At 40.4% G+C, this 12198-nt stretch overlaps 1 protein-coding gene across 1 annotated transcript in view; it reads right to left on the reverse strand.

Moving 5' to 3' along the window:
* IQGAP2 (IQ motif containing GTPase activating protein 2) overlaps nucleotides 1-12198 on the reverse strand; it is a 228687-nt gene that overhangs the window by 88419 nt on the left and 128070 nt on the right. The window contains 2 exon segments of the mRNA XM_057740854.1: nucleotides 2312-2475; nucleotides 9792-9916. Of these exon segments, the coding sequence (XP_057596837.1) occupies nucleotides 2312-2475; nucleotides 9792-9916 (289 nt within the window).

Here is a 12198-nt window from a genome sequence, read left to right on the forward strand (position 1 = left end):
TTTTCCTATTTCATTGGACTTAGATTAAAAAAATGCAAAAATGCACATGAAGACCATTTATAGTATCTGTGTGGTTATGTGAAGAGTAAAAATAAGGTAAACACTAAAGCAAGCAAGAAAAACTAATCTAAAATAAGTTTCAAGATAACAAAAATTTCAATAGAAGGAAATGGTTTCTACAAACAAAGTCATGAACTGTAATACAGTTTTACGTACAGGAAAAATTCAACACTAGTCACTTGTTAAAAAACACACAATTTTTATGCAGTATACATGCAGGGAAAGAGAACTTTTCGGAGGGTGTAATTCATATACCTTCCAAAATTCTAAAGCAAAGCCTTCAACTTAAAAATAGCTCACGGGGCTTCCCTGGTGATGCAGTGGTTAAGAATCCACCTGCCAATGCAGGGGACATGGGTTCAATCCCCGGCCTGGGAAGATCCCATATGCCGCGGAGCAACTACGTCTGTGCACCACAACTACTGAGCCTGCGCTCTAGAGCCCGCGAGCCACAACTATTGAGCCCATGTGCTGCAAATACTGAAGCCCGCATGCCTAGAGCCTGTGCTCCTCAACAGGAGAAGCCACCACAATGAGAAACTGCGCACCACAACGAAGAGTAGCCCCTGCTCTCTGCAACTAGAGAAAGCCTGCGCGCAGCAACGAAGACCCAACGCAGCCAATCAATCAATCAATCAATAGCTCACAATTCACTGCCTCTAGAATATACCTAGAAAGTGTGGTCTCTGGTAAGTATCTGCCAACACGCCCACCACTCAGCCTTTCCCCCAAGAGATGGAAGGAATTTGGTGCCCACACAAGGTTATACTTGAAATACTGTTAACAAGGACAAAGATCACCTTCCAGAAACACTTTATGCACATACGAGTATACCTCCACCTATCCCATTTCTATGTATGCAGACACCTGCTTTTTATATTTAACAATATACGTACTAAAGATTGTCCAATATAGAGCCACTCATTCTTTCTGATGGCCACACAGTATTTCATTGTATGGCTATACTGCAATTTATTTAATCAGTCCCCTCTTGAGGGACATTTAGGGTTTTTTTTGCTTTTTGCTACTGTTTGCTATTATAAACAATGCTGCAATAAACATGCTTTCCCACCTGCCTAATGCACAATAATATGTTTTTCTGAATCAGACCAGGGCGTAGCCCCAGAACTAATTACTTTTTTGCTAGCTTTGGACAATTTACTTAGACTTCATTGCATTATCTGTAAGATGATGATAATGACACAATTCACAGGGCTGTTATGACTTATGAGATAAAAATAAAGTAGGAGATAATATACATAAAGTACCTAATATCATGCCTGGCAAATAGCAGGTGCTCAATAAATGTTTGCTTTAGCCAAAAATGTTATTCCTGTTCCAGATGAGACAGTTCCTGGGATCTAAAGATCAATACAAACAAGAACCCACTCCTCTCAGACTGGACTTACACCTGGGGACACAGCTGCCACAAGTGGCTACGTCCCAGGTAGCATCAGGTGACAGGTCTTCCTCTCCACTCAGTTCTTCCAGTAGTGGCTAGTATCTGTGGGATGTCTAACAACAACAGTATAAGCTCTGCAGCCAGATAAGAGCCTCTGCTCTTCAATGGGACCTGGCCAGGTCAGTTTCCTCCTGTGCCTAGAACAAATCAAGCTGGTACCTACCTAGCCCTGCCATTACCTGCCTGCACCATCCTGCTTCCCACTCACCTAACCAACTCTTCCTTACCCTTCAGAAGCAGCTCCTGTTTTGTCTCCACACCAACGTATCTTAGGATTCCAGTCCACAGAAATCCCAACCATCTCTGAATCACTCTCAGCCTTCTTCAGTTCGACATTTTGCCACCTACTTACCTCTACTGCTATTTAACTATTCTGTATGAGAATGCCCACTATCTCAGTAAGTTTCTAAGCATCTTGAGGGTAAGGACAGGATATTCAAATGGTATCATGTGTTCCTCAGATCCCCCTTTCCCCTACCAGATGCTATATATTGCACTATGAACACCGTGTGTGCTCAGTAAATATCCAATGACTTAAACTGTGAACAAGAACTCACCCACAAGTGAGTTTTTAGTGAAAGAGCAGAAGCGGTAAGCAGCTCTGGAGCTAGTGTCCCTCTCATGCTTGACACCAGGAAAATAACGGTCCTATTAACCTGTAATCTGATCCATACACAGACAAGCAGATCATGAGCTTTAGGAAAAATGGGTACAAAAAATCCTCCCTCTTGCCCCTCTGTCCCCAACCTGGTCTGTAAATTTAAAAGAAACACACCCACTAAGACTTACCATGAATTTCTGTGCTTTAGCCTGGTATAAAACATCCTGGTAGTGCTGGGCAGAGTCCGGGTCCACGTCTTTAATCTTAGCAGTGGGTAACAGCAGACTATCTAAGGTTTTCAAAGGATCCCCTTCATCAATGGCTTCATTGATGTACCCTACAGCTACAACTCCTAGAAAACGAAGAAAAAAATTTCTTTCTAAGTCACAGTACATTATAAGTTTTCTCGAATCACCTATAGCAAAGATTGAGTTAGAAAGGGAGGCTGGGGAAACCACACACACACACACACACAAACTGAAAGAGTTAATAAACCAGTACAGCTAAGGCTTACATTACTGGTCAAAGGACAGAAGTCAACTGTACCTTTCTGCACGTGCCATGTGCAATCTGAAGATGCAATTAAGGAAACATTCCATAATAGAGTCCAATTACAAATACATTACATTTACAAAGAGAATAAACACTTAGGAATACATTTAATAAAACAAGGACGAGACACAGATACCAAAAATTATGAAAAACCATTGGGGAAAAAAGACCTAAATAAAGGGAAAAATCATCCCATGTACATGGATCAAAAGACTTAATATTATTAAGATGGCAGTACTCCTCAAGTTGATCTACAGATTCAATGTAACCCCTATCAAAATTCCAGCTGCCTTTTTTGTAAAAACAGAAATTGACCAGCTGATTCTAAAACTCATATAGAAATGCAAGGGACCAAGAAATAACCAACGTAGTGTTGGAAAGAAAAAAAGAGTTGGAAGACTCTTCCCAACTTCAAATTTACTAGAAAGCTACAGTTAATACTGCATGGTACTGACATAAAGACAGACAAATATTGATGGAATAGACTTCAGAGTTCAGAAATAAACCCTTACATTTATGGCCAATTGATTTTTTTTTTCATTTTTTTAAAAAAATTTTTTACAGTAAACTGCATATATTTAGAGTGTACTATTTGGTATCCCAATCTCCCAATTCCCCCCCCCAACCCTCCCCGCCTTCCCCACTTGGCGTCCATATGTTTGTTCTCTACATCTGGGTCTCTATTTTGGTCAATTGATTTTTGACCAAGGGTGCCAAGACAATGTAACAGGTAAATAATAATCTTTATAACAAATGGCACAGACAACTGAATGTCCGCTGCGTAAGAATGAAGTTGCACTCCCTACATCACATCATACACAAAAGTAACTCAATATGGATCATAGACCTAGACATAAAAGCTTAAACTATAAATTTTTAATCTCTTACAAGAAATTTAAGAGTAAATCTTTGTGGCCTTGTGTTAGGCAATACTTTTTAACCTATAAACACCAAAAACATAAATAAAAAAAGAAACAAATACATGGGGTGTTGTAAAAGTTAACCCTTTAAGAGGCACAAACTATTTTGTATAAAATAAGCTATAAGGATATATTGTACAACACAGGCAATACGGTCAATCTCATAAAGCAACTATAAACGGAATATAACCTTTAAAATTTGTGAATCACTATATTAAACATCTGTAGCTTATATAATATTGTACATCAATTATACTTCAATTAAAAAACTAAAACTTTTATGCTTCCAAGGACACCACCCTGTAAAGAACACCAAGGAGACAGTTCAAAACCAAACAGTTCCCTATAGTGTTAGCAGAGTCACTTTCGAGATCAATATAGTCCAATGCTGTCCAATGGAATGTTCTGTGAAGATGAAAATGTTCTGGGCCATCCAACATGGTAGCCAGCAGCCACATGTAGCTAATGAGCGTTTAAAACGTGGCTAGTATGACTGAAGAACTTAATTTTACATTTTATTTAACTTTAATTAGTTAAAATAGCCACATGTGGCTGGCAAATGTAGGAAGACTCCATAGAAATGAACAAAGTCATGGGACTTCCCTGGTGGCACAGTGGTTAAGAATCCGCTTGCCAATTTGCCAATAAAGGAGGCACAGGTTTGATCCCTGGTCTGGGAAGATCCCACATGCCGCGGAACAGCTAAGCCCGTGAGCCACAACTACTGAGCCTGTGCTCCAGAGCCTGTGAGCCACAACTACTGAGCCCCTGTGCTGCAACTACTGAAGCCCATGCACCTAGAGCCTGTGCTCCACAACAAGAGTAGTCCACACATCGCAAGGAAAAGCAGCCCCCGCTCGCTGCAACTAGAGAAAGCCTGTGCGCAGCAATGAAGACCCAATGCAGCCAATTAATAAACAAATAAATTTTTAAAAAATGTCATGCATGTTTGGGGATAAGTTTCAAATATGGCTAACTAACATCACAAATTCTCTAATGCCGGCTGGTATGCACCAAAGGATGAATAAGCATATCCACCAGTTTAACATTCTACTATCTCTACTCCACACAGGATTTTAGGACATGGGCCGTAAGGTCCAGGAATGAAAAGCACAGAAGCCAAGCTGTGAAGTTGGAAAAGTTTTTGAAAGTCTAGCAAAAGGGATCTATTTGGAGGCCACTTCTCAATACTACCTTATTCTTAAAAATAAACTATCAACAAATCATAAAATACTATAGTGTATGTATGTATGGGTGCATTATTCATGAATATATGTACACATATATATACACATACATGCACATACATTCACATACTAACAGGGGGCTTCTGCTTCCCAGGTGAGTGCTCATAGACAAGAACTAAAAAAGAAACTAAACAATAACGAGCAGTAAGCTTAGAAAATAAACACACTTAAAACCAAACATTATCTCATTTTGTCAGTTATTTTTCATCAAAAACAATAAGAAGCACTCCACAAATGTGAAATGTTATGAAAGAATATTTACTTCTAATTTTTAAGAAGCATCTTCATCTTGACATTCAAATTAAGGTAAAATATTTAAGCATCTCCTGAATAAATGACCCCATAAAGACCATTGCTAAGAATGAAAAAAAATCTGTAGGAGGAAAGGGACCATCTAAAATGCCCAGAAATTATTCCAGACTAGAATACTGCAATATGTTAGAAGAAGCAGCAAAAATACTTCTCTAACATGCAAGTTAGGTTATCACAAAACGTTGGAAGAACTTAGGAAAGTCTAAGTACTACCCACATACAAGGTATTATCATTTTACCCTGTAATTTTTATACACCGGAGAGCACGGAACACTTATGTCATTCTCTGGACATCCCCTTGGGTCGACTGTTCTAAATACTTTACAACATCCTGTCCAAAAATGATCTTTAGAGAACTACATCTGAGAAAGAGAATGTGTGTTTCTAATGGTTGATCACCTGGGAATGAGGGCATTCCAGCTGACTTGATTGAAATCACCTGCTTAAGTTTCTGGTGCGTTTCTAAGAACACAACCTGCTGATGTCACAGTAAATGACCTCACAGGAGCTGAAAAACCTTCCCACAACTCCCCTGGGCACATCTGCATCACTTCCATAAAGAGAAAACCCTTCTTGAGCAAAGATCACTGAGCGTCAGTTCATGGCCCACTTATTTAAATCATCATGTGATACTATAACATTCTAGTCCAATGAGAGAGTGGGCATTACCTTAGAGGTGTTTTTTTTGAGACAGCAGATGAGGTAACTGACAAAGAATGGTACCTACCAAATTTAAAAAGCAAAAAATCACAGGAAGAAAACTTCCTTGTCTAAGCTACCTGGTTAAAATAACGCTCCTCTAAGGCTTGACTGGGAAAAGTGAACTTTCCACTAAGAAATCAGCAAAGCATCCAAATCTGAGGAAATGCATTTGGCGGCTTCTCCATTCAATTCACCTTCCACATGTATCATTTCCCTTTAGCTGCATACCACATCCACACCACAATTCAGACATAGGATTAGACCCTGGAGTGTGTGATAGGGTGGAGTAGGGAGAGAATGCACTTTCAAGATGTCCATGAAAAATTCTCAGCTATTCCAGATGATTTAATTTCTACATTATGCAATTTGGGCCTGCTTGCAATGGTATATCTATTTTAATTTAGCTTCTAAAGCAATTACCTAAACAATGGTGATCAATCGATATCAAAAATATCAAACTCAATACTTTAAGAACTTTAAATAAAAATACCCCAAACAACAAACCAAAACAGAGAGAAGGTAAATCTTTTGTAGTTAAGTCCCCCAAATTCTAGAAGGGAAATATTAGTCTCTAAAATTACTATCTGGTTATGGTATATGCCCTTCATGCCAAGATGGCTAAAAGAAATGTGATAATGGCCGTGTGATATGTCCCATGGAGAAGAACTTAGTAGTACAGTTGCCTGGATAAATGCCATACAAATGCAAAGAGATTTTTGCTTAAAAATATCCACCTTGGGCTTCCTAGGTGGTGCAGTGGTTAAGAATCCGCCTGCCAATGCAGGGCACACGGGTTCGATCTCTGCTCCAGGAAGATCCCACATTCTGCGGAGCAACTAAGCTGGTGCGCCACAACTATTGAGGCTGCGCTTTAGAGCCCGTGAGTCACAACTACTGAGCCCATGTGCTGCAACTACTGAAGCCCATGCGCCTAGAGCCTGTGCTCTGCAACAAGAGAAGCCACGGCAACGAGGAGCCCGTGCACCACAAGGAAGAGTAGCCCCTGCTCACTACAACTAAAGAAAGCCCGCGCACAGCAAAAAAAAAGACCCAACACAACCAATTTAAAAAAAAAAAAAAAAATCCACCTATAGGGAATTCCCTGGCAGTCCAGAGGTTAGGACTTTCATCTCTGAGGGCGTGGGTTCACTCCCTGGTTGGGGAACTAAGATCCTGCAAGCCACATGGCTTGGAAAAAAAGAATCCACCTACAAAAGACCAGTTTCTTTTAAAGTTATACACACGTTACTGTTTTTCTTTTCCTGGTAAAAGCAAAGGCTCTATCTGATAATCTGGGACAAAAAATGGCAGGTCCCTCCTCCCATCCCCTTGTCAATGTCAAGAATGAGAGTAAAAACTACCCTTGTTCGGTACCGAGAATTAATGCACCTTCACCTGTATGAGCAGGACAGACATAAACCACCAAAGCAAGCCTGAATTGTGCATATGGTCACAAAGAATAAGGAAAATGTTAGAAAACAAAGATGGAACATGATTTTGTGTTTTGCCAACCCTTGAGTGGCATTCGTCAAAGCACCCAAACCATCACTGCAGACTGAGAGTATGGCGCTGGGGGGGGATCAAGGAAGAAAGCAGGAGGGCAGGAGGCCGGGGCCCTGAGCTTTGTAACAGCACACACGCCAGTGTCGGCCCCCACGCCGCCCCCTCCCACTGATAATGTTGCCCATCTGCTTAAATGAATGCTTCCCTTGTAACCAACATCTGGCAAGAACCACCAGCTCCCAGGCCAACATGCCAGAAAAGAGCCAAGTGGGTGGTGTGCCAGCCATTGGAAGCAGGGATCCTCAAATGCCTCACTGAAAGAACATGCAGAGAGGCAGCAGAAAGTCATGTGGTCACAAAAGGGGAAACAGATCTGGACTTCCTAGGTGGCGCAGTGGTTAAGAATCTGCCTGCCGATGCAGGGGACATGGGTTTGAGCCCTGCTCTGGGAAGATTCCACATGCCACGGAGCAACTAAGCCCGTGTGCCACAACTATTGAGTCTGTGCTCTAGAGCCCATGAGCCACAACTATGGAGCCTGTGTGCCGCAACTATTGAAGCCCACATGCCTAGGGCCCGTGCTCCACAACAAGAGAAGCCACGGCAATGAGGAGCCTGCACACCACAATGAAGAGTAGCCCCTGCTCACAGCAACCAGAGAAAGCCTGTGTGTAGCAATGAAGACCCAATGCAGCCAATAAATAAAATAAATAAATAAATAAATTTAAAAAAAGGGGGGGGGGGAATAGATCTGTAGACAACTTGAAAAGGACAAAAGGAAAAAAAAAGTCCAGCAGTGGTATCTATGGTACACCACATCCAGGGCGCACACCTGGAACCTGTTTTCTCTTAGAGGTCTAGAGTGAGAAATTGTTTAACAAAAAAGCAAACCTGGCCTTGATGTTGCACACAGGGCTCACAGGAAATAGTAAAAAAAGAGAAGAAAACTATGCAAATGCAGTTAACTAACAAAGTCATATGTTTTATCTCAAGAGTGATTTGTGTGTGACAAAACCAGATACAGCATTAAAAGGCCAGATCTAAGACCTCACTGAAACAAACTAGAATAAAACATTGTAAACCTTTTTTACATTTAGTAAGAGTAAGCAAAGAGCTTAAGCAGTTTTTTTTAAATACAATTTTGAAAGGTTACTTTCTTTTATAGTTATTACAAAATACTGGCTATATTCTCCATGTTGTACAATACATCCTTGAGCCTATCTTACACCTAATAGTTTGTACCTCCCACTCACCCACCCCTATGCTGCCCCTCCTCCTTCCCTCTCCCCACTGGTAACAACTAATTCGTTCCCTATATCTGTGAATCTGTTTCCTTTTTGTTATATTCATTAGTTTCTTGTATTACTTAGATTCCACATATAAGGGATATCATACAGTATTTGTCGTTCTCTGTATGACTTATTTCACTTAGCGTAATAGCATCCTAGTCCATCCATGTTGCTGCAAATGGCAAAATTTTGTTCTTTTTTTTATGGCTGAGTAGTATTGCATTGTATGTATATATATATTCACCACATCTTCTTTATCCATTCATCTGTTGATGGACACTTAGGTTGTAAGACCTTACCAAAAGAAACTAGGACAAAACACTGTAAACTTTTGAGGGAAGGATCTGCCTATTCTACTGGTAAACTTGGAGCCAGTGAGTTAGAAAGCTAAGTCAAAACTGGAGGGTAGAATGAAGGTCATCAGGACATTAGAAAATTAGCAGCCCTCGTCCAGCATCAGATTGCTCTGAGAAAGTCCAAAGAAAGCCAACAAGGTGGCGTGGCTGATTTGTTTTCATGATGGAAAAGGCAGATTGCAGCATACATACTGATTGCCTAAATCACATAGCTCCTCATTCTTCACTCTGTTTTTTTAAGTAAGAGGCATGACAAGGAAGTGAACTGACATTCAAGAAAGCATGTGTCAGTGCATGTATTCTTGGGATTGTCCACTTTCATGCTGAGAGCTCCTAAGTTCTAGAAACACAGCAAATCACCATGATTTGAGATCATAACACAACAGCTAGACTGTGTTGCAATTTCTTCTTAGGGCAGGAACATGTGTTATTTTTCAGAAAAAATGCCCAAATGAAAGGCCAAAATAAAGCTGAGTGCTTAAAAACCTGAGTTATTTAGAGCAGTCATCTCTCAAGTGACCAAAAATTAAAAAAAATATTAGGACTTGTATTTATGTACTTTTATTCTAGCCTTTTATGTCTTCTGTTTGCTTTGTAATGTTTACAACATGCTGGGACAGTAGTACAGAAATAGCATTTACATATAAATACGTACATACGTGTTAGGGGAGTGTGTTCTCATTGGGCTTCAAGAGCAAAAATTTGGCAGCCCTAGTCCAGGGAACCGTGTTGTCCAGCTACCTTATTCCCTCATCATAACTAGAGAAGGAAACTGTTCCATACTTACGGTCATTTTCTTCTTGAATTTCAATATTAACCATATCAATACAATTCTGAATTTCATTCCAGCTTAAGCTATCTTGCCCCTGGGATAAGGCTTCCAGTTTAATGGAGAGTAGTGCATTTGCATAACTGTAGAAGAGAAAACAAGCATGATACTAATCAGAGACCTTCTTTCTTTGTTCAAGTTATGCATCTTAAATTTGACACATGTGGCCCAATGTGATGCTATGAGGTTAGACAAAGAGTGGAAAGGCAAGTCAAATTGTCTTGTCCAGCCTTCTCAACAGACACCAAGCTCACTTAGACTAAGGGTGTTTTGTTTTGTTTTGTTTTGAAAAATACTTTTAGGTACAAATGCTTTCTAATGAAACTTCCTCAAATTCCAACCTTGTACTTAAGCAAAAAACCCTCAATGTTCTTAACCCTTTGAAATTACTTGTTTTTTAAGTAACTATTTTTGCTTCCCTTTGTATATCTTGGTTCTGCTTAGATCCAGAAGAGTACTATGGGATAAAATTCAGAATTACCACAGTTCCTAATCTTTCCATCAAGGGTTAACCCCTCCTTCTTTTCTTGTTCATTTCCTAAATCCATGCCTTGAGAGGCTTTTTTTTTTTTTTTAACTGTAACCCTAACATACCTGGGTTCCCCTGTGCCCTAATACACCCAATGACAAATAGAAAGCAAATGCAGTTCCAGAAGCCTTGCTGAATAACACACATCTTCACTGCCTGTTTTCTTAGAAAGGTGGTGCATGAGTTGAACCAGAACATCCTAGAATTCCTTTTCACCATCCATTCCTCAGGCTACACAGCAGCTCCTCTCACCACCTCTCTCCTGTGTCCACAGACTGTCATTACACCCTTCCCCTTCATTTTGATCCCTCACCCTCCTCACTCTGCACAGCCCTCTGGAAAACAGAGTTCGGTCAACACTCTGATTATTTTTTCTGTTTTGAGAAATTTTAGGAAAAAAGATGATCCATCTTGGCATATTACTTAGAAACTTTCATTTCTCAATCATCAATTTTCCCATTTAAAAACTATAGAACCAATGTTACAACCATAAGCTAACAGGCGTGAGCTATTCCAGCCCAAAGTACAGAAACTCAACAGTTTAATTTGCTTGTGCATCTTTATACCAGGGAAATAAAGACCAATCCTCTGCGTACATATAGATTCACTCTGCAGTTTGACTTCTGAATCGAACCTATGGATTTGCTAACAGTAGAGGTTCAAAGAAGTAACATCACATTGAGTTTATAACTGGTTTCTCATTGTGACCAATTTTCTCAAAGTTCTGCATGCTCCAAGGTGAGACTGAGGTGTGTTCCACTGAGCGTAGCTTCAGAGAGAAAAATATCATTCAGACCAGGAAGTGGTGGGGATGATTCATTTTCTGTGCCTGACCAGGGCATGAGCAAACACAGGCTTGAAACTGTCACAATGTCCTGTGTGAGATCTGCATCTTATCAAGAGTTATAAACCTAAGAAAATACTCTTCTGTACTTACTAGTAGCAATATATCATAAGTAACAAGGACCGCAATGACAATATGGGTAAATGGCAACTTGCACTCTTAGCATGCCTTACAGAGGGGGACCATTCTATAAGAAAGTGCATTTCACATGTCTGACAGCTAAATGATGACCCAATGCGGATAAAATGAAAAAGCTTAAGGATGAACACAGGAAAAAAAAAAAAATCCGCAATCACCCACCATTTCTTCAGAAATGAACACATAGTAGCCAACGGGGAAAAATTTTATGAATAACACAACACAGTTCCACTCAGTTCCACGTGAGTATTAGTCTCCAGCACTGAAGGTATCAGCTTTGGACATGGTAGCAATTCACCCAAACAGGTAGGTCTATGTCTTTTCTCTCCCCACCTCTCTCAGAGTTCTCTCTGGTGTCTGCTGTGGATAGACAACTAAGATTACCTTTCTAACACACTTGGGAAGCTTGGAGAAGATTACAATTCCAATTTCATTCAGCAGATGCTTATTAAGCACTAACTATGTGCAAAACCTGTGGCAGGCACTGTAGGGAGAATAGCAAGAACAAGATGCAGCCTTCACTTCAAGGGGCTCTCAGTCCATTAGATATGATGACAAAAACTCAAAACAGGTATAAGAGCAGAGCATAGGAAAGGCCATAAAATTAGAGGTTGTCCATAAGAGTGGAAGCAATGGGGTTCCAAGGAAGGAGCAGTGGAAGGAAACCTCTAGTGGTAGAGCATCTTGCCTGGGACAGGCATGAACCAAGCACTTCATCCTCAAAACTGTTCTGCAGATGCAGCGCAGGTGTTTCTGTTGTGTGTGTGTGTGTTTGTGCTTTACAGATGAAGAGAAAGTGGCCTGGCTAGGAAGAGTCAAACGTAAAGACACTTTTGGCTCCAAGGTTATGTTCC

This window comes from Hippopotamus amphibius, chromosome 1 (assembly GCF_030028045.1).
Source record: "Hippopotamus amphibius kiboko isolate mHipAmp2 chromosome 1, mHipAmp2.hap2, whole genome shotgun sequence".
NCBI classification, from domain to species: domain Eukaryota; kingdom Metazoa; phylum Chordata; class Mammalia; order Artiodactyla; family Hippopotamidae; genus Hippopotamus; species Hippopotamus amphibius.